This window comes from Lithobates pipiens, unplaced genomic scaffold, assembly GCF_037356315.1.
Source record: "Lithobates pipiens isolate NorthernLeopardFrog02 unplaced genomic scaffold, aLitPip1_a1.2 Scaffold_35, whole genome shotgun sequence".
NCBI lineage: Eukaryota > Metazoa > Chordata > Amphibia > Anura > Ranidae > Lithobates > Lithobates pipiens.
The window spans coordinates 12,988,336-13,009,046 of record NW_027507811.1 but is presented as its reverse complement, the minus strand read 5'-3'; the positions used below and the strand labels follow the sequence as shown (position 1 = coordinate 13,009,046).

Genomic DNA, 20,711 nt, shown 5'->3' with positions numbered 1-20,711 from the left:
CTCTTACACTGAGGCGATGCGCTGGCAGGATCTTAAAAAAAAGTCCTGCAAGCAGCACGTTTGGAGTGGTGTATACCCCTCCCCCACCACTCCTGCCCATTGATATGAATGGGCACCACTGCCGAAGCACATGCAATGCGATTTGGCAGCAGTGCTTCATGGGCGCATTTAACCTCTTCCTTGGCCGCTAGCTGGGTCATATGTGCCCCACTAGCAGCCAAATAGCACCGCTAAAATGATGGTAAAGAGGCGCTAAAACTTGCGTTTTACCGTCAACGCCTGCCCGCTCCAGTGTGAAAGAGGCCTTCATAAGTGATACAGAAAATTTCTTACATTTAAACATTTATTAAACAAAACAAACCTCCAATCAGTTTACTTGCATGTATGATTTAGATAAAAAAAAATATATATATATATATATATATATATATATATATTAAATAAAAACAGGTAGTCAAAACTTTTGGACAAAAAAAAAAAATGGGCTAACTTTACTGTTTTTATTTTATTTTTATTTTTTAAATGGTGTATTTTTTTCCCAAAAAAATGCATTTGAAAGACCTCTGTGCAAATGCCGTGTGACATAAAATATTGCAACAACCGCTATTTTATTCCCTAGGATCTCTGCAAAAAAAATATATATCATTTTTGGGGGGTCTAAGTGATTTTCTGGCAGAAAATACAGGATTTTTACTTGTAAGCAACAAGTGTCAGAAAAGATTTAGTCTTTAAATGGTTAAACTGAGAACTTCTACACACAGAGATGATTTCATTCATTGAAGTGTAAACATTGTATCTTTCTGTTCTTTTCTTGGCAGCCCAGAGAGGAGGAAAGTGTTGCTATGACGACTCAGTCAACTTAGACTGACTTCTATACAGAAGTCATTTCAAAGTCCCGCTGTAGTTCTAAATCGGCTTTTTATCAGCACAAATCGGCCGATGCCGATTATTTAAAAAACGGCAAATATCGGCCGATATATCGGTCGACCTCTATGGGAGAACCTCATGCATGGAGGCACTTTGATGGGAGAACCTGATTTATGAGGGCACTCTGATGGAGGAACCTGATGTATGGGGGCACGATGATTGGGGAACCTGATTTATGAGGGCACTCTGATGCAGGAACCTGATGTATGGGGGCACGATGATTGGGGAACCTGATGTATGGGGGCACGATGATTGGGGAACCTGATGTATGGGGGCACGATGATTGGGGGAACCTGATGTATGGGGGCACGATGATTGGGGAACCTGATGTATGAGGGCACGATGATTGGGGAACCTGATGTATGGGGGCACGCTGATTGGGAAACCTGATGTATGGGGGCACGATGATTGGGGAACCTGATGTATGAGGGCACGATGATTGGGGAACCTGATGTATGGGGGCACGATGATTGGGGAACCTGATGTATGGGGGCACGCTGATTGGGAAACCTGATGTATGGGGGCACGCTGATTGGGAAACCTGATGTATGGGGGCACTATGATGGGAGAACCGGATGTATGGGGCACTCCGATTGGGGAACCTGATGTATGGGGACACTATAATGGGAGAACCAGATGTATGGGGGCACTCTGATTTGGGAACCTGATGTATGGAGGCACACTGATGAGAGAACCGGATGTATGGGAGCACTCTGATTGGGGAACCTGATGTATAGGGCACTATGATAGGAGAACTGGATGTATGGGGGCACTCTGATTAGTACACATTATGTAAAGGGGCACCCTGTTGTAGGCACCTGATGTAAGGGGATATGATGATTTGAAGCACCTGTTGTAAGGGTGCACTCTGATTGGGGAACCTGATAGATGGGGGGACTATGATGGGGGAACCTGACATATGGGGGCACTCTGATCTGGCATCTGATGTAAGGGGGCACTCTGATGGGGCATCTGATGTATGGGGGCACTTTAATGGGAGAACCTTATGTAAGGTGGCACTATTAAATAAAAGGAGCAACAAAAATTGATTTTATAGGCACCAAAAACGTTTTTTTTTGTTTAACAATTAATACTAAAATAAGAAAAATCCGGAAATTCAAAAGAACAAAAATAAGAATGAAAATTTGAAAATCTGAAATAACTTAACTATTAATAACTATTACAATTTCCGAAATTCCGAAAATATGAAAATCAGGTTCCCCCCCCATCGTAGTGCCACCTTGTAAGTCAACAAGTTTTTTCAAAACTCCAACACAGGATGGCGCTGTGGGAATTTAACAATAGGGCAGCGGCACGTCCTAAACAACAGTTTTAAAAAAAAAGGAGCAACAAAAATGGACTTTATAGGCACCAATTTAATTTTTTTTTTATATATATTATATATATATATATATATATATATATATATATACACACGTTTTTATTTAACAATTAATACGAAACACGCATTTTTAAAATTTTGCAAATAAAGTGTAAAAAGCTAGCTGAATCTCTCTAATAAAGGTAAATGCATAACATTAGTACAGATCAAATCCTGTAATGATGTTGTAATGCACAAGAAAGAGAAGCTCTACATGTTTCGCTGTTTGAATGCTTCTTCAGGAGCTTATTAAATATTCTATAAAAGAGGAACTGCTTTAACTGTCTTGGTTCCTGGCTATATGTCTCTGAAGCCAGCAGCGGAAACCCTTTAGGTATCATTCTGTGGACCCCATTGGCGTTAGGTGTTGCAAGTTACACGCGCCGCCGGGTAGCCGCAATCCAGTCCCAATAGGACTGGTTCTTGCGCCACACTGTTTAGGTCTACATGTAGAGCTTTCCTTGTGCATTACAACATCATTACCGAATTTGATCTGTACTGATGTTATGTATTTACCTTATTAGCCCTTGTACACACGGTCGGAGATTTGGACGGAATGTGTCCGATTGGAGCGTTTTGTCGGATAATCCGACTGTCTGTGGTCTGCATCGGACTGTTTCCGTCGGAATATCCGTCGGACCCAATTTTCCAACTTGCCGGAAATATTTTCCGACAAAATGCTCCGATCGGACATACTCCGATCATGTGTAGAGGATTCCGATTGGACAAAAGTGCCACGCATGCTCAGATCAAATTCCTACATCAAAGCTATTGGCTACTAGCCTGAACGTAGTCCCATCGTAACGAAATTACGTCATCACGTTCTGAACGATCGGATTTTCCGACAACTTCGTCCGACCGTGTGTATGCAACAGTTTTGGACAAAATCCTTCAAACAAAATCCGACGGATTTGGTTGTCGGAATCCCCGACCGTATGTACAAGGGGCTTAGAGATATTCAGCAAGTTTTTTGCACTTTATTTGCAAGATTTTAAAAAATGTGTGTTTTGTATTAATTGTTAACCACTTCAATACCGGGGGGCACTTAAACACCTTCCTGCCCAGACCAATTTTGAGCTTTCAGCGCTGTCGCACTTTGAATGACAATTGCGCGGTCGTGCTACACTGTACCCGAATGAAATTTTTATCATTTTTTCCCCACAAATAGAGATTTCTTTTGGTGGTATTTGATCACCTCTACGGTTTTTATTTTTTGCGCTACAAATAAAAAAATACCGAAAATTTTGAAAAAAAATATGTTTTTTTTTTGTTTCAGTTTCAAAACTTTGTAAATAAGTACGTTTTCTCCTTCACTGATGGGCACTGACGGGGCTACACTGATTGGCACTGATAAGGCGGCACTGATGGGCACCAATAAAGTGGCACTGATGAGGTGGCATTGATGGACACTGATAGGCGACACGGATGGGCGACACGGATGGACACTGATAGGTGGCACAAATTGGCACTGATAGCTGGCACGGATTGGCATGGATGGGCGGCAGAGATGGGCATGGATAGGCGGCACAGATGGGCATGGATAGGCGGCACAGATGGGCATGGGTGGGCACTGATAGGCGGCACAGGTGGGCACTCATAGGCGGCACAGGTGGGCACTCATAGGCGGCATTGGTGTTATACTGTACTAATGGATGCCAATCAGTGCCAAACAATAATGCATGCCAATCAGTGATGCCCATTGTGGGCACTGATTGGCATCCATTATGGGCACTGATTGGCACCCATTGTGCTGACTGGCATCCCTGGTGGTCTAGGAAGGATTACCTTTTCCCTGGTGGTCTGGTGGCGTCCCTGGTGGTCCAGTGTGGGCATCCTCGGGGGGGCTGTGCTGATAATCGATCAGCACAGACCCCCCCCTGTCAGAGGAGCAGCCGATCGGCTCTCCTCTACTCGCGTCTGACAGACGCGAGTGAGGAAAAGCCGATCACCGGCTCTTCCCATTTACACTGTGATCAGCCGTGATTGGACACGGCTGATCACGTGGTAAAGAGTCTCCGTCGGAGACTCTTTACTGAGATCGTAGTTGCCGGGTGTCAGACTGACACACCCCGCAACAACGATCGCCGCGATGCGCGCCCCCGGGGCTCATAATCCTGAGGACGTCATATGACGTCCGGTCAGGATTATCAAACCACTTTGCCGCCGTCTTTTTGTAATAGGGCGGGCGGCAAGTGGTTAAATAAAAACTTTATATATATATATATATTTTTTTTTTATAATTGGTGCCTATAAAGTCCATTTTTGTTGCTCCTTTATTTAAAACTGTTGTTTAGGACGTGCCGCTGCCCTATTGTTAAATTCCCACAGCGCCATCCTGTGTTGGAGTTTTGAAAAACATGTTGACTTATAAAAGGTGGCACTACGATGGGGGGGGGGAACCTGATTTTTTGGATTTCAGAATTTTTGAAATTGTAATATTCATTAATAGTTAAGTTATTTTTAGTTATTATTTCAGATTTTCGAATTTTCATTCTTATTTTTTTGGATTTTTTTGTTCTTTTTGAATTTCCGGATTTTCATTCTTATTTTCCAAAAATTTTGGATATTTCCGAATTAACAAATTTCATGAAATTTGTTAAAAAAAAAAAAAAATTCGGAACTAAACGAATTGAACATGTCTAGTAAAAGGGGCCCTCTGATGGGAGTAGCCTATTTTACGAGGGGGGCCACCACTCTGCATGCTATATTTAATTTATTTTTTTATATTGCGAAATAGCCAAAGAGAAATGGGAATATCACAAAGTGGTTGGGACAAGAAGCTGTAGCATTGATGCCTCACAGTTCGAACCTCCAAGAAACAGAAGAAGCCAGCAAAACTCGGCCTAATAAGATCCACCCATAAAGAAAACATGGCTTTTCCCAGGATGTCCCCCATTATAAATTCCTTTCTCGTCCTCCAGGTCTATGGAATGAACAGTTCCAACCGATAAAAGCCATCGTACATTTGACGAAACGCGCCAGCAGGCGTCTTCTCTCCGATTAGACTTATGTGATCTGTACAACATCTATCACAGTCTGAAAGTTGCTCGGATGCTCTGAGCTGTGTCTTGTCATGTGTGCAAGAAGGGAGTGTCTCTGAGCGTAACATTTCCCGCACTCCATACACAAATAAGGACGATCACCTGAGTGAATCCTCTGATGAGCTACGAGGTTTCTTTTTGCGGTGAAACATTTTCCGCACTCCGAACACGAATAAGGACGCTCGCCAGTGTGATTCATTTGGTGTCTACGAAGCTTTCCTTGGTTAGAAAAACATTTTTCGCACTCTAAACAGGAAAAGGGGCGGTCGCCCGTGTGAACTATCTGATGTGCGAGAAGAGCATCTTTCCTAGAAAAACATTTCCCGCAATCCGAACATGAATACGGACGCTCACCGGTGTGACTTCTTTGGTGTCTCCTAAGGCTTCCTTTGTCAGAAAAACATTTCCCGCACTCTGAACATGAGTACGGTCGCTCACCCGAGTGAACTATCTGGTGAGAAACGAGCTCCCCTTTACGAAGGAAAGATTTCCCGCACTCTGAACATGAATAAAGTTGCTCAGCCGAGTGGCTTTTCTGATGTATAAGAAGGCGTTCCTTCACAGAAAAACATTTTCCGCACTCCGAACACGAATAAGGGCGCTCGCCGGTGTGTTTCATTTGGTGCCTACGAAGCTTTCCTTGGTTAGAAAAACATTTTTCGCACTTTAAACAGGAAAAGGGGCGGTCGCCCGTATGAAGTATCCGGTGTGTGAGAAGAGAATCTTTCCTAGAAAAACATTTCCCGCAATCCGAACATGAATAAGGACGCTCGCCGGTGTGACTTCTTTGGTGTCTCGTAAGGCTTGCTTTATCAGAAAAACATTTACCGCACTCTGAACACGAATACGGTTGCTCACCCGTGTGACTTCTCTGGTGTATAACAAGGCTTCTTTTGTCAGAAAAACATTTCCCGCAATGCGAACATGAATACGGGCGCTCCCCGGTGTGACTCCTTTGGTGTCTCGCAAGGCTTCCTTTGTCAGAAAAACATTTCCCGCACTCTGAACACGAATACGGTTGCTCACCAGTGTGACTTCTCTGGTGTATAACAAGGCTTCCTTTCTCAGAAAAACATTTTTCACACTCCGAACATGAATAAGGACGCTGACCCGTGTGAATTCTCAGATGCTTTCTACGGGCAAATCTCGTAAGGAAACTTTTCTTACAATGTGAACATGATAAAGGACGCACGCCCGTGTGAATTGTCTGGTGTTTAGCGAGGCCAGATTTCTCGCGGAAACATTTCCCGCACTCTAAACATGAATGAGGACGCTCAGCTGTGTGAGTTTTCTCGTGTCTAAGAAGTGCTGTTCCTGTAGTGAATGTTTTCCCGCACAACAAACATGACAATGAGCTCCCTTCTGTTTGAACTCCCTTGTGACTCGAAGAGGGTTTCTGGGGATTGGATGGATCTGTTGATCTGTCAACACTGTGAGAACTTAGATGGTCATTTGAAGTCAAAGTATGAGATTTATCAGAAGATTCCTCAAGTTTAGGAGGATCCATTGATCTTAGATGGACATCTGATGTCATAGTATGGGATTTATGAGAAGGTTCCTCAGGTTTAGGAGGATCCATTGATCTTAGATGGACATCTGATGTCATAGTATGGGATTTATCAGAAGATTCCTCAGGATTATGAGGATTCATTGATCTTAGATGGTCATCTGAAGTCATAGTATGGGATTTATCAGAAGGTTCCTCAGGATTTGAAGGATCCATTGATCTTAGATGGACATCTGATGTCATAGTATGGGATTTATGAGAAGGTTCCTCAGGTTTAGGAGGATCCATTGATCTTAGATGGACATCTGAAGTCATAGTATGGGGTTTATCAGAAGATTCCTCAGGATTATGAGGATTCATTGATCTTAGATGGACATCTGAAGTCTTAGTATGGGATTTATCAGAAGATTCCTCAGGATTATGAGGATCCATTGATCTTAGATGGACATCTGATATCATAGTATGGGATTTATCAGAAGGTTCCTCAGGATTAGAAGGATCCATTGATCTTAGATGGACATCTGATGTCATAGTATGGAATTTATCAGAGGATTTCCCAGGATTAAAATGATCCATTGATAAGACATCCCTTCAACATATTTAAACTCCAAAAGTACTGTCCATCTGTTGGAAAGCAATTTTTTATACAGGGTTATGTTTGTTTTTCTGTGCTTTGCATTCAGCAGTCATATATGTCAGTACAGCATACAAAACATTCCAACCTGACATTGATTTGGGTGCAGATCAGATGATACACCCAAGTCTTACTAGACAATAGTAGTTGTGCATCAATGACATTGTTATAATGAAGAATAGTGATGGACCTTTCTTCACCTCATTTCCTGAAAACACGACAACCTACTGAAGAAGGAAGACAGAGCAGTGAAGGAAAAGTATGGTCTCAAGTTCAACTTCTGACATCACCAAAGAGTTGCACATAATACTTAGTGTATAACATGTTCCAGAAATTGTCAAGATAGTAGATGGGCAGAGACAGCGAACATAATAGAGGAGATTATCATAGTGAGAAGACCCGCTACAAGAAGAAAAAGAAAATGGAAGAAAAAAAAACATTTACCAAACAGATGTCAGTTTCTCATCTCTTAGAAGCAAAATGTTATATTGAGGAATGGAGATGGACCTTTCATATGGTTTCCTCTCCAGTCAGTGATTTTCTTGTTCAAATCCAGCTCTGGATGGACAGTTGGATAAATAGTTCCATATTTAGAATGTATCCGGTCTATAAACCAGAGGCTCTGGATGGACAGTTGGATAAATGGCTCTATATTTAGGATGTATCCGGTCTATAAACCAGAGGCTCTGGATGGACAGTTGGATAAATGGTTCTATATTTAGGATGTATCCGGTCTATAAACCAGAGGCTCTGGATGGACAGTTGGATAAATAGTTCCATATTTAGAATGTATCCGGTCTATAAACCAGAGGCTCTGGATGGACAGTTGGATAAATGGCTCTATATTTAGGATGTATCCGGTCTATAAACCAGAGGCTCTGGATGGACAGTTGGATAAATGGTTCTATATTTAGGATGTATCCGGTCTATAAACCAGAGGCTCTGGATGGACAGTTGGATAAATGGCTCTATATTTAGGATGTATCCGCTCTACAAACCAGAGGCTCTGGATGGACAGTTGGATAAATGGTTCTATATTTAGGATTTATCCGGTCTATAAACCAGAGGCTCTGGATGGACAGTTGGATAAATGGCTCTATATTTAGGATGTATCCGGTCTATAAACCAGAGGCTCTGGATGGACAGTTGGATAAATGGCTCTATATTTAGGATGTATCCGGTCTATAAACCAGAGGCTCTGGATGGACAGTTGGATAAATAGTTCCATATTTAGAATGTATCCGGTCTATAAACCAGAGGCTCTGGATGGACAGTTGGATAAATGGCTCTATATTTAGGATGTATCCGGTCTATAAACCAGAGGCTCTGGATGGACAGTTGGATAAATGGTTCTATATTTAGGATTTATCCGGTCTATAAACCAGAGGCTCTGGATGGACAGTTGGATAAATGGCTCTATATTTAGGATGTATCCGGTCTATAAACCAGAGGCTCTGGATGGACAGTTGGATAAATGACTCTATATTTAGGATGTATCCGGTCTATAAACCAGAGGCTCTGGATGGACAGTTGGATAAATGGCTCTATATTTAGGAGGTATCCGGTCTATAAACCAGAGGCTCTGGATGGACAGTTGGATAAATGGTTCTATATTTAGGATGTATCCGGTCTATAAACCAGAGGCTCTGGATGGACAGTTGGATAAATGGTTCTATATTTAGGATGTATCCGGTCTATAAACCAGAGGCTCTGGATGGACAGTTGGATAAATGGTTCTATATTTAGGATGTATCCGGTCTATAAACCAGAGGCTCTGGATGGACAGTTGGATAAATGGTTCTATATTTAGGATGTATCTGGGCACATATAATAGAATAACTCCAATATACAGGATGTGATATGTCTGTAGTAGTGGATTTGGAGATAAATGACATCACAGTGACTATGGAGGAAGAGGACGGACATGACGGGGGGGGGGGGTTACTGGGTGTAAATAGAAAATAAGATCTTATTACCTCCTCTGTGTAATCCAGCGATGTCTCCTCTCCACCTCGTTCTTCTCTCACCCGGAACTTCCTGTCTTTACCTTATGATTCGCCTTCTTTTGTTTTGCATCATTTCCTGTTTCTTCAGGACATCACTTCCTGTTCCTTCTTGACATCACTTCCTGTCTGAACTCTCCACTTGCTGTAAGTGATATCACCATCTTGTGGTGATTTTAATAACTGCATCTTACGTTATGTTTGTATAATTTGCCCTCTGCCCTGTAGCTCCTTCTTCGGTTATATTTCAAATATCATAACACACGCACATTATACTTCATTTAAAAATAAATAATAAATATTTTGTCTCTATTTCTACGTCCTCTGCAGGCTTCTTACGTGATTTGGGTCTAAGGTTTTTATTTTCTATTTTGTGCACACATTTTAAAATCTAAATTCTTGCCTGGAAATTTTAAATATTAAATAATATAAAATATTATTGTTTCCGGAGTATGACATGTTTTCTGAAAGTATAGGCCCTCTAGAAGACAATGGTGGGGGCTGCAATGTTTTATGTTGCACGGCTGATTACCAAACAAAAAAATACACTAAATAAATTTTCGGTGCACACTCACAAAATGTAAACTCTGAATTTTTTGTACTACATAAAGGATGTTGGATAAATAGGTCTCAGATGTGCCAAACCTTAAAAAACTTTGCTCATGTGCAAAACTGCAAACCGTGATAGTATATATTTTATATCTGTCAATGTTCCTCTCCCAGTAGAATAACCGCCATAAAACTCAAAGATCTCAAATACAGCCTAGCTCAATGCCAGAGGAAGTCCTTCCTTCCTGGCTCCTCCTCTTGTGTCCTTATGTTCCTGGTGTTGGGCGTCCTGTGATCCCGTCAGGGGATGCAGATGAGCCCGATGCCTCTGGAGCCCGATGCCAGCGTCACCATGTGAGGTACATTAGTGGAGTCAAGTGCCCAAACTTTTTCCGGCACTGGACTCCAGGAATTAGCCAGAATCTGTGAGATTCTGGAATTTTGTTGACGTCTCCGGACAGTCAAGCGGAATGCGGGAGGCATTTGTGGGAACATGACATTATATTGAGGAATGGAGATGGACCTTTCATATGATGTACAGTATCTCCTCCTCATTTGTTGGGAACATGACATTATATTGAGGAATGGAGATGGACCTTTCATATGGTGTACAGTATCTCCTCCTCATTTGTTGGGAACATGACGTTATATTGAGGAATGGAGATGGACCTTTCATATGGTGTACAGTATCTCCTCCTCATTTGTTGGGAACATGACGTTATATTGAGGAATGGAGATGGACCTTTCATATGGTGTACAGTATCTCCTCCTCATTTGTTGGGAACATGACATTATATTGAGGAATGGAGATGGACCTTTCATATGGTGTACAGTATCTCCTCCTCATTTGTTGGGAACATGACATTATATTGAGGAATGGAGATGGACCTTTCATATGGTGTACAGTATCTCCTCCTCATTTGTTGGGAACATGACATTATATTGAGGAATGGAGATGGACCTTTCATATGGTGTACAGTATCTCCTCCTCATTTGTTGGGAACATGACATTATATTGAGGAATGGAGATGGACCTTTCATATGGTGTACAGTATCTCCTCCTCATTTGTTGGGAACATGACGTTATATTGAGGAATGGAGATGGACCTTTCATATGGTGTACAGTATCTCCTCCTCATTTGTAGGGAACATGACGTTATATTGAGGAATGGAGGTGGACCTTTCATATGGTGTACAGTATCTCCACCTCATTTGTAGGGAACATGACGTTATATTGAGGAATGGAGATGGACCTTTCATATGGTATACAGTATCTCCTCTTCATTTGTTGGGAACATGACGTTATATTGAGGAATGGAGATGGACCTTTCATATGATGTACAGTATCTTCTCCTCATTTGTTCGGAACATGACGTTATAATGAGGAATGGAGATGGACCTTTCATATGATGTACAGTATCTCCTCCTCATTTGTTGGGAACATGACGTTATATTGAGGAATGGAGATGGACCTTTCATATGATGTACAGTATCTCCTCCTCATTTGTTGGGAACATGACGTTATATTGAGGAATGGAGATGGACCTTTCATATGGTGTACAGTATCTCCTCCTCATTTGTTGGGAACATGACGTTATATTGAGGAATGGAGATGGACCTCTCATATGATGTACAGTATCTCCTCCTCATTTGTTGGGAACATGACGTTATATTGAGGAATGGAGATGGACCTTTCATATGGTGTACAGTATCTCCTCCTCATTTGTTGGGAACATGACGTTATAATGAGGAATGGAGATGGACCTTTCATATGGTGTACAGTATCTCCTCCTCATTTGTTGGGAACATGACGTTATAATGAGGAATGGAGATGGACCTTTCATATGGTGTACAGTATCTCCTCCTCATTTGTAGGGAACATAAGGTTCTTTCGAGGAATGAAAATGGATCTTTCATATTGTCCCCTCTCACCACCCACATGCTGCCCTTCTATGCAACATCACCAGCTTGTGATATAATTTTGCCCTCTGCCTCGTGGTCAATTCTTCTATTGGGTTGATCGATGATTGCACACAGGTTATACCTCACATCAAATCCAGACAATAAAAAAAAAGCAGCGAAAAAGAACAATCTGATATTTTTATTATTTGTAAATGTGAAACTACAGAATGAAAAACACAAACTGAGAATTGAAATACATATATTTTAATCACGTGACGGTAATCTTCAAATCTCATTGGACTATTTCCGTGGATTTACTTTTTGACATTAGTAGCAAAGCAACAATGAAAGACCTGACAAGAACATCCACCACTTTAGAGAACAGCGCCTACTGGGTGTCCGTGGTACCCACACCAATCCCCCCACCATCTTTTATTTATTACACGTACTTCACTGCAATCCTCTACAACGGCCTTCACTGAATGACAGACCGCGGTCGTATCATAGGTCGTAGATCCAGACCAACTGACAACCCAGTCCGGACCACCCACCTCCAATCCTGCAGTGCCGGATCCTTACTAAGCAGCAATCATCGGTTCTTAGGAGCTCTAGCGTCTTAGTATCCAATGATGTCACGTGTGTGCCCCGCCCCCTGCAGCATGCTTCTCCTCCCAGCTGCGCCACCTGACTGCCTGGCTCTAATTTGCTCTACTTATCTATGGTGAGACTTTGATTAGAGAACCTGATGTATGGGGGCACTCTGATTGGGGAACCTGATGTATGGGGGCACTCTGATTGGGGAACCTGATGTATGGGGGCACTCTGATGGGGGAACCCAATGTATGGGGGCACTCTGATGGGGGAACCCAATGTATGGGGGCACTCTGATTGGGGAACCCAATGTATGGGGGCACTCTGATGGGGGAACCCAATGTATGGGGGCACTATGATGGGAGAACCCGATGTATGGGAGCACTCTGATTGGGGAACCCAATGTATGGGGGCACTCTGATGGGGGAACCCAATGTATGGGGGCACTCTGATGGGGGAACCCAATGTATGGGGACACTCTGATGGGGGAACCCAATGTATGGGGGCACTCTGATGTTGGAACCTGATGTAAGGGGGCACTGTGATTGGGGAACCTGATGTATGGGGCTACTATGATGGGAGAACCTAATGTATGGGGCATTCTGATGGGAGAACCTGATGTATGGGGGCACTCTGATTGGGAAACCTGATGTATGGGGGCACTCTGATGGGGGAACCTGATGCATGGGGGCACTCTGATGGGGAAACCTGATGTATGGGGGCACTCTGGGGAACCTGATGTATGGGGGGGCACGCTGATGGGGGAACCTGATGTATGGGGGGCACTCTGATGGGGGAACCGGATGTATGGGGGCACTCTGATGGGGGAACCGGATGTATGGGGGCACTCTGATTGGGAAACCTGATGTATGGGGGCACTCTGATTGGGAAACCTGATGTATGGGGGGCACGCTGATGGGGGAACCTGATGTATGGGGGGCACGCTGATGGGGGAACCTGATGTATGGGGGCACTCTGATGGGAGAACCTGATGTACGGAGGCACTGTGATTGGGGAACCTGATGTATGAGGGTACTCTGGGGAACCTGATGTATAGGGGCACTCTGATTGGGGAACCTGATGTATGGGGGCACTCTGATGGGGGAACCCAATGTATGGGGACACTCTGATGGGGGAACCCAATGTATGGGGGCACTCTGATGTTGGAACCTGATGTAAGGGGGCACTGTGATTGGGGAACCTGATGTATGGGGCTACTATGATGGGAGAACCTAATGTATGGGGCATTCTGATGGGAGAACCTGATGTATGGGGGCACTCTGATTGGGAAACCTGATGTATGGGGGCACTCTGATGGGGGAACCTGATGCATGGGGGCACTCTGATGGGGAAACCTGATGTATGGGGGCACTCTGGGGAACCTGATGTATGGGGGGGCACGCTGATGGGGGAACCTGATGTATGGGGGGCACTCTGATGGGGGAACCGGATGTATGGGGGGCACTCTGATGGGGGAACCGGATGTATGGGGGCACTCTGATTGGGAAACCTGATGTATGGGGGCACTCTGGGGAACCTGATGTATGGGGGGGCACGCTGATGGGGGAACCTGATGTATGGGGGGCACTCTGATGGGGGAACCGGATGTATGGGGGCACTCTGATGGGGGAACCGGATGTATGGGGGCACTCTGATTGGGAAACCTGATGTATGGGGGCACTCTGGGGAACCTGATGTATGGGGGGCACGCTGATGGGGGAACCTGATGTATGGGGGGCACGCTGATGGGGGAACCTGATGTATGGGGGCACTCTGATGGGAGAACCTGATGTACGGAGGCACTGTGATTGGGGAACCTGATGTATGAGGGTACTCTGGGGAACCTGATGTATAGGGGCACTCTGATTGGGGAACCTGATGTATGGGGCTACTATGATGGGAGAACCTAATGTATGGGGGGCACTCTGATTGGGAAACCTGATGTATGGGGGCACTCTGGGGAACCTGATGTATGGGGGGCACGCTGATGGGGGAACCTGATGTATGGGGGGCACGCTGATGGGGGAACCGGATGTATGGGGGCACTATAATAGGGCACCTGATGTATGGGGCACTCTGATGGGAGAACAAAATGTATGGGGGCACTCTGATGGGTACACATTATGTAAAGGAGCACCTTGTTGTAGGCACCTGATGTAAGGGTATATGATGATTTGAAGCACCTGCTGTAAGGATACTCTGATTGGGGAACCTGATAGATGGGGGCACTATGATGGGGGAACCTGATGTATGGGGGTACTATGATGGGAGAACCTAATGTATGGGGGCACTATGATGGGAGAACTTGATGTATGGGGGCACTATGATAGGGGAACCTTTTGTATGGCGGCACTCTGATGGGAGAACCTGATGTATGGGGGCACTCTGATTGGGCATCTGATGTAAGGAGGCACTATGATGGGGGAACCTGATGTATGGAGGCACTCTGATGGAAGAACCTGATTTTTGGATTTCTGAATTTCCGAAATTGTAATAGTTATTAATAGTTAATTTATTATTAGTTAGTTATTATTTTAGATTTTTGAATTTTCATTCTTATTTTTGGATTTTTGTTCTTTTTGAATTTCCGGATTTTCATTCTTATTTTCCAAAATTTTGATATTTCCGAATTAACAAATTTGTTGAAATTTGTTAAAAAACGAATTTGGAACTAAACGAGGCACTCTGATGGGAGTAGCCTATTTTACGAGGGACCACCACTCTGCATGCTGTATTTTTTTTTTTTATATTGAGAAATAGACAAAGAGAAATGGGAATATCACAAAGTGGTTGGGAAAAGAAGCTGTAGCATTGATGCCTCACAATTTGAACCTCCAAAAAACAGAAGAAGTCAATGCGAGACTCGGCCTAATAAGCTCCACCCATAAAGAAAACATGACTTTTCCCAGGATGTCCCCCATTATAAATTCCTTTCTCGTCCTCCAGGTCTATGGACTGAACAGTTCCACCTGATAAAAGCCATTGTACATTTGACGAAACGCGTCAGTAGTCGTCTTCTGTCTGATTAGACTTATGTGATCTGTACAACATCTATCACAGTCTGAAAGTTGTTCGGATGATCTGAGTTGTGTCTTTTCATGTGTGCAAGAAGGGATTGCCTCTGAGTGTAACATTTCCCGCACTCCATACACAAATAAGGACGATCACCTGAGTGAATCCTCTGATGAGCTACGAGGTTTCTTTTTGAGGTGAAACATTTCCCGCACTCTGAACATGAATAAGGACGCTCACCTGAGTGAAGCCTCTGGTGAGGAACAAGTTCACGTTTCCGAGCAAAACATTTCCCGCACTCTGAACATGAGTACGGACGCTCACCCGAGTGAACTATCTGGTGAGAAACGAGCTCCCCTTTACGAAGGAAAGATTTCCCGCACTCTGAACATGAATAAAGATGCTCAGCTGAGTGGCTTTTCTCATGTATAAGAAGGCGTCCCTTCACAGAAAAACATTTTCCGCACTCCGAACATGAATAAGGGCGCTCACCAGTGTGATTCATTTGGTGTCTACGAAGCTTTCCTTGGTTAGAAAAACATTTTTCGCACTCTAAACAGGAAAAGGGGCGGTCGCCCGTATGAATTATCCGGTGTGCAAGAAGAGAATCTTTCCTAGAAAAATATTTCCCGCAATCCGAACATGAATATGGACGCTCGCCGGTGTGACTTCTTTGGTGTCTCGTAAGGCTTCCTTTGTCAGAAAAACATTTACTGCACTCTGAACATGAATACGGTTGCTCACCAGTGTGACTTCTCTGGTGTACAAGAAGGCTTCGTTTGTCAGAAAAACTTTTCCCGCACTCTGAACATGAATAAGGACGCTCACCAGTGTGACTTCTCTGGTGTATAACAAGGCTTCCTTTCTCAGAAAAACGTTTTCCACACTCCGAACATGGATAAGGACGCTGACCCGTGTGAATTCTCTGATGTTTCCTACGGGCAAATCTCGTAAGAAAACTTTTCTTACACTGTGAACATGAATAAGGGCGCACACCTGTGTGAATTTTCTGGTGTTTAGCGAGGCCAGATTTCTCACTGAAACATTTCCCGCACTCTGAACATGAATAAGGACGCTCAGCCGTGTGAGTTTTCTCGTGTCTAAGAAGTGCTGTTCCTGTAGTGAATGTTTTCGCGCACACCAAACATGACAATGAGCTCCCTTCTGTTTGAACTCCTTTGTGACTCGAAGAGGGTTTCTGGGGATTGGATGGATCTGTTGATCTGTCAACACTGTGAGAACTTAGATGGTCATTTGAAGTCAAAGTATGAGATTTATCAGAGGATTCCTCAGGTTTAGGAGAATTCAATGATCTTAGATGGACATCTGAAGCCATCGTATGTGGTTCGTCAGAAGATTCCTCAAGTTTAGGAGGATCTATTGATCTTAGATGGACATCTGAAGTCATAGTTTGGGAATTATCAGGCGATTTTTCAGGTTTAGGAGGATCCATTGATCTTAGATGGACATCTGAATCCATAGTATGGGATTCATCAGAAGATTCCTCAAGTTTAGGAGGATCCATTGATCTTAGATGGACATCTGAAGTCATAGTTTTGGATTCATCAGAAGATTCCTCAAGTTTAGGAGGATCCATTGAACTTAGATGGACATCTGAAGTCATAGTATGTGATTTATCAGAAGATTCCTCAAGTTTAAGAGGATCCATTGATCTTAGATAGACATCTGAAGTCATAGTATGTGATTTATCAGAAGATTCCTCAAGTTTAAGAGGATCCATTGATCTTGGATGAACATCTGAAGTCATAGTTTTGGATTCATCAGAAGGTTCCTCAGGATTAGGAGGATCCATTGATCTTAGATGGACATCTGAAGTCATAGTATGGGATTCATCAGAAGATTCCTCAAGTTTAGGAGGATCCATTGAACTTAGATGGACATCTGAAGTCATAGTATGTGATTTATCAGAAGATTCCTCAAGTTTAAGAGGATCCATTGATCTTAGATAGACATCTGAAGTCATAGTATGTGATTTATCAGAAGATTCCTCAAGTTTAAGAGGATCCATTGATCTTGGATGAACATCTGAAGTCATAGTTTTGGATTCATCAGAAGGTTCCTCAGGATTAGGAGGATCCATTGATCTTAGATGGACATCTGAAGTCATAGTATGGGATTCATCAGAAGATTCCTCAAGTTTAGGAGGATCCATTGATCTTAGATGGACATCTGAAGTCATAGTTTTGGATTCATCAGAAGATTCCTCAAGTTTAGGAGGATCCATTGATCTTAGATGGACATCTGAAGTAATTTTATGGAATTCATCAGAAGATTCCTCAGGATTAGATGGATCCATTGATCTCAGGTGGTCACCTGAAGTCCTAGTATGTGAGTTATCACAAGATGACTTATGAATAGAAGGATCTGTTGATAAGATCTCTCTGACATATTTCAACTCCAAAAGTACTGTCCATCTGTTGGAAAGCAATTTTTTATATAAGTTATGTTTGTTTTTCTATGCCTTGAATTCAGCAGTTATATATGTCAGTACAGCATACAAAACATTCCAAGAACCTGACATTGATTTGGGTGCAGTCATAAAAACAGATAGACCCACGCCATACTAGACAACAGTATTCGTGTATTGATTAATTTGTTATGGTAAAGAACAGTCATGGACCTTCTCCCACCTCTTTTCCTGAAAACATACTGAAGAACGAAGATAGAGTAATGAGGGGAGGGGGGTCTCAACTTCAGACATCACCAAGGAGGAGTACATAATATTTAGACCCCTTTCCCAATGGAGGTGTTTTTCGCAGAGACAGCGAACATGCTATAGGAAGCGATTATAGTGAGAAGACCTGCTACAAGACGAAAAAGTAAATGGAAAAAAATAAAAACATTTACCAATCAGATGTCAGTTTGCTGAGCATTTTTTAGAAGCAAAATGTTATATTGAGGAATGGAGATGGACCTTTCATATGGTTCCCTCTTCAGTCAGTGATTTTCTTGTTCAAATGCGACTCTGGATGGACAGTTGGATAAATGGTTCTATATTTAGGATGTATCCGGTCTATAAACCAGAGGCTCTGGATGGACAGTTGGATAAATGGCTCTATATTTAGGATGTATCCGGTCTATAAACCAGAGGCTCTGGATGGACAGTTGGATAAATGGCTCTATATTTAGGATGTATCCGGTCTATAAACCAGAGGCTCTGGATGGACAGTTGGATAAATGGTTCTATATTTAGGATGTATCCGGTCTATAAACCAGAGGCTCTGGATGGACAGTTGGATAAATGGTTCTATATTTAGGATGTATCCGGTCTATAAACCAGAGGCTCTGGATGGACAGTTGGATAAATGGTTCTATATTTAGGATGTATCCGGTCTATAAACCAGAGGCTCTGGATGGACAGTTGGATAAATGGCTCTATATTTAGGATGTATCCGGTCTATAAACCAGAGGCTCTGGATGGACAGTTGGATAAATGGTTCTATATTTAGGATGTATCCGGTCTATAAACCAGAGGCTCTGGATGGACAGTTGGATAAATGGTTCTATATTTAGGATGTATCCGGTCTATAAACCAGAGGCTCTGGATGGACAGTTGGATAAATGGTTCTATATTTAGGATGTATCCGGTCTATAAACCAGAGGCTCTGGATGGACAGTTGGATAAATGGTTCTATATTCTATATGTATCTGGACACATATTATAATATAATTCCAATATACAGGATGTGAGATGTCTGTAGTAGTGGATGTTGGAGATAAAAGACATCACAGTGACTATGGAGGAAGAGGACGGACATGACGGGGGGATTACTGGGTGTAAATATAAAATAATATCTTATTACCTCCTTTATGTAATCTAGTGATATCTCCTCGTTCTTCTCTCCCTTCCTCTCGCCTTCGTCTTGCATCATTTCCTGTTCCTTCTTTACATCACTTCCTGTTCCTTCTTTACATCACTTCCTGTCCGTTCTACTTGCTCTAAGTGACCTCGCCATCTTGTGGTGATTTTAATAACTGCATCCTACGTTACGTTACGTAATATTTTTCCCTCTGCCCTGTAGCTCATTCGTTGGTCATATTTTATACATTATGACACACACACACATTATATGCCAGTTAAAAATAAATCAATAATAACAATTTTGTCTCTATTTGTACGTCCTCTGCAGGCTTCTGATGTGTTTTGGCTCTAAGGAATTTTTAAATTTTAAATGAATTTCGGTGCAGGCTCACAAAATATAATCTTTTTGCACTGAATAAAAAGAGGAGCATGTGTCGAGTAAATAGGTCTCAAATGTGCCAAACCTAAAAACTTTGTGCATGTGCAAACCTGCAAACAGTTATTGTACTCAAATCTATTCCTCCACTAACACAATCCCCCCCGTCAATTTTCCGCTTCATGTAAAAACCCCCGCCCCCAAACTCTCATGGCGAGTAAAACATTTTCCCCCAAACTCCCTCCTCTAGAACAAATAATTTCCCATCCCCAGCACAAATATATATATATATATATATATATATATATATATATATATACTCTTCATTCAGTGTAGCGTAAATATGCAGTTCATATAATACACATCAGGCAGTGTATTCACACATACATATATATATATATATATATATATATATATATACACTCTGAATTCAGTGTAGCCTATATATACAGTGCATTCGGTTGTGTTTATAATACAGTGCAGGCGGTTTACACAGTATATAATACAGTGTGTACAGTTTCTAATACACTTCAGGTGGTGTACACAGTATATAATACAGTGCAGCCGGTGTACAGTTTCTAATACACTTCAGGCGGTGTACACAGTATAGAATACATTGTGTACAGTTTCTAATACACTTCAGGCTGTGTACACAGTTTACAATGCAGTGCAGCCAGTGTACAGTTTCTAATACAATGCGGGAGGTGTACACAATATATAATACAGTGTGTACAGTTTCTAATACACTTCAAGCAGTGTACATAGTATACAATACAGTGTGTACAGTTTCTAATACACTTCAGGTGGTGTACATAGTATATAATACAGTGCAGCCGGTGTACAGTTTCTAATACACTTCAGGCGGTGTACACAGTATAGAATACATTGTGTACAGTTTCTAATACAATTCAGGCTGTGTACACAGTTTCTAATACAGTGCAGCCGGTGTACAGTTTCTAATACAA

The 20,711-nt window shown here is 42.6% G+C and overlaps 1 protein-coding gene across 1 annotated transcript; it reads right to left on the bottom strand.

Annotated features, from left to right (window-relative positions):
- Positions 1-2,369: 2,369 nt before the first annotated feature.
- LOC143956110 (uncharacterized) lies at positions 2,370-19,851 on the bottom strand. The gene is made up of 4 exons (XM_077466245.1): positions 19,372-19,851; positions 15,642-17,982; positions 7,712-7,714; positions 2,370-6,478 (listed from the first exon to the last, which is right to left on the bottom strand). The coding sequence occupies exons 2-4, from the start codon at positions 17,862-17,864 to the stop codon at positions 5,315-5,317; spliced, it is 3,390 nt and encodes a 1,129-aa protein (XP_077322371.1). The 5' UTR covers positions 17,865-17,982; positions 19,372-19,851; the 3' UTR covers positions 2,370-5,314.
- Between the last annotated feature and the right edge of the window lie 860 nt (positions 19,852-20,711).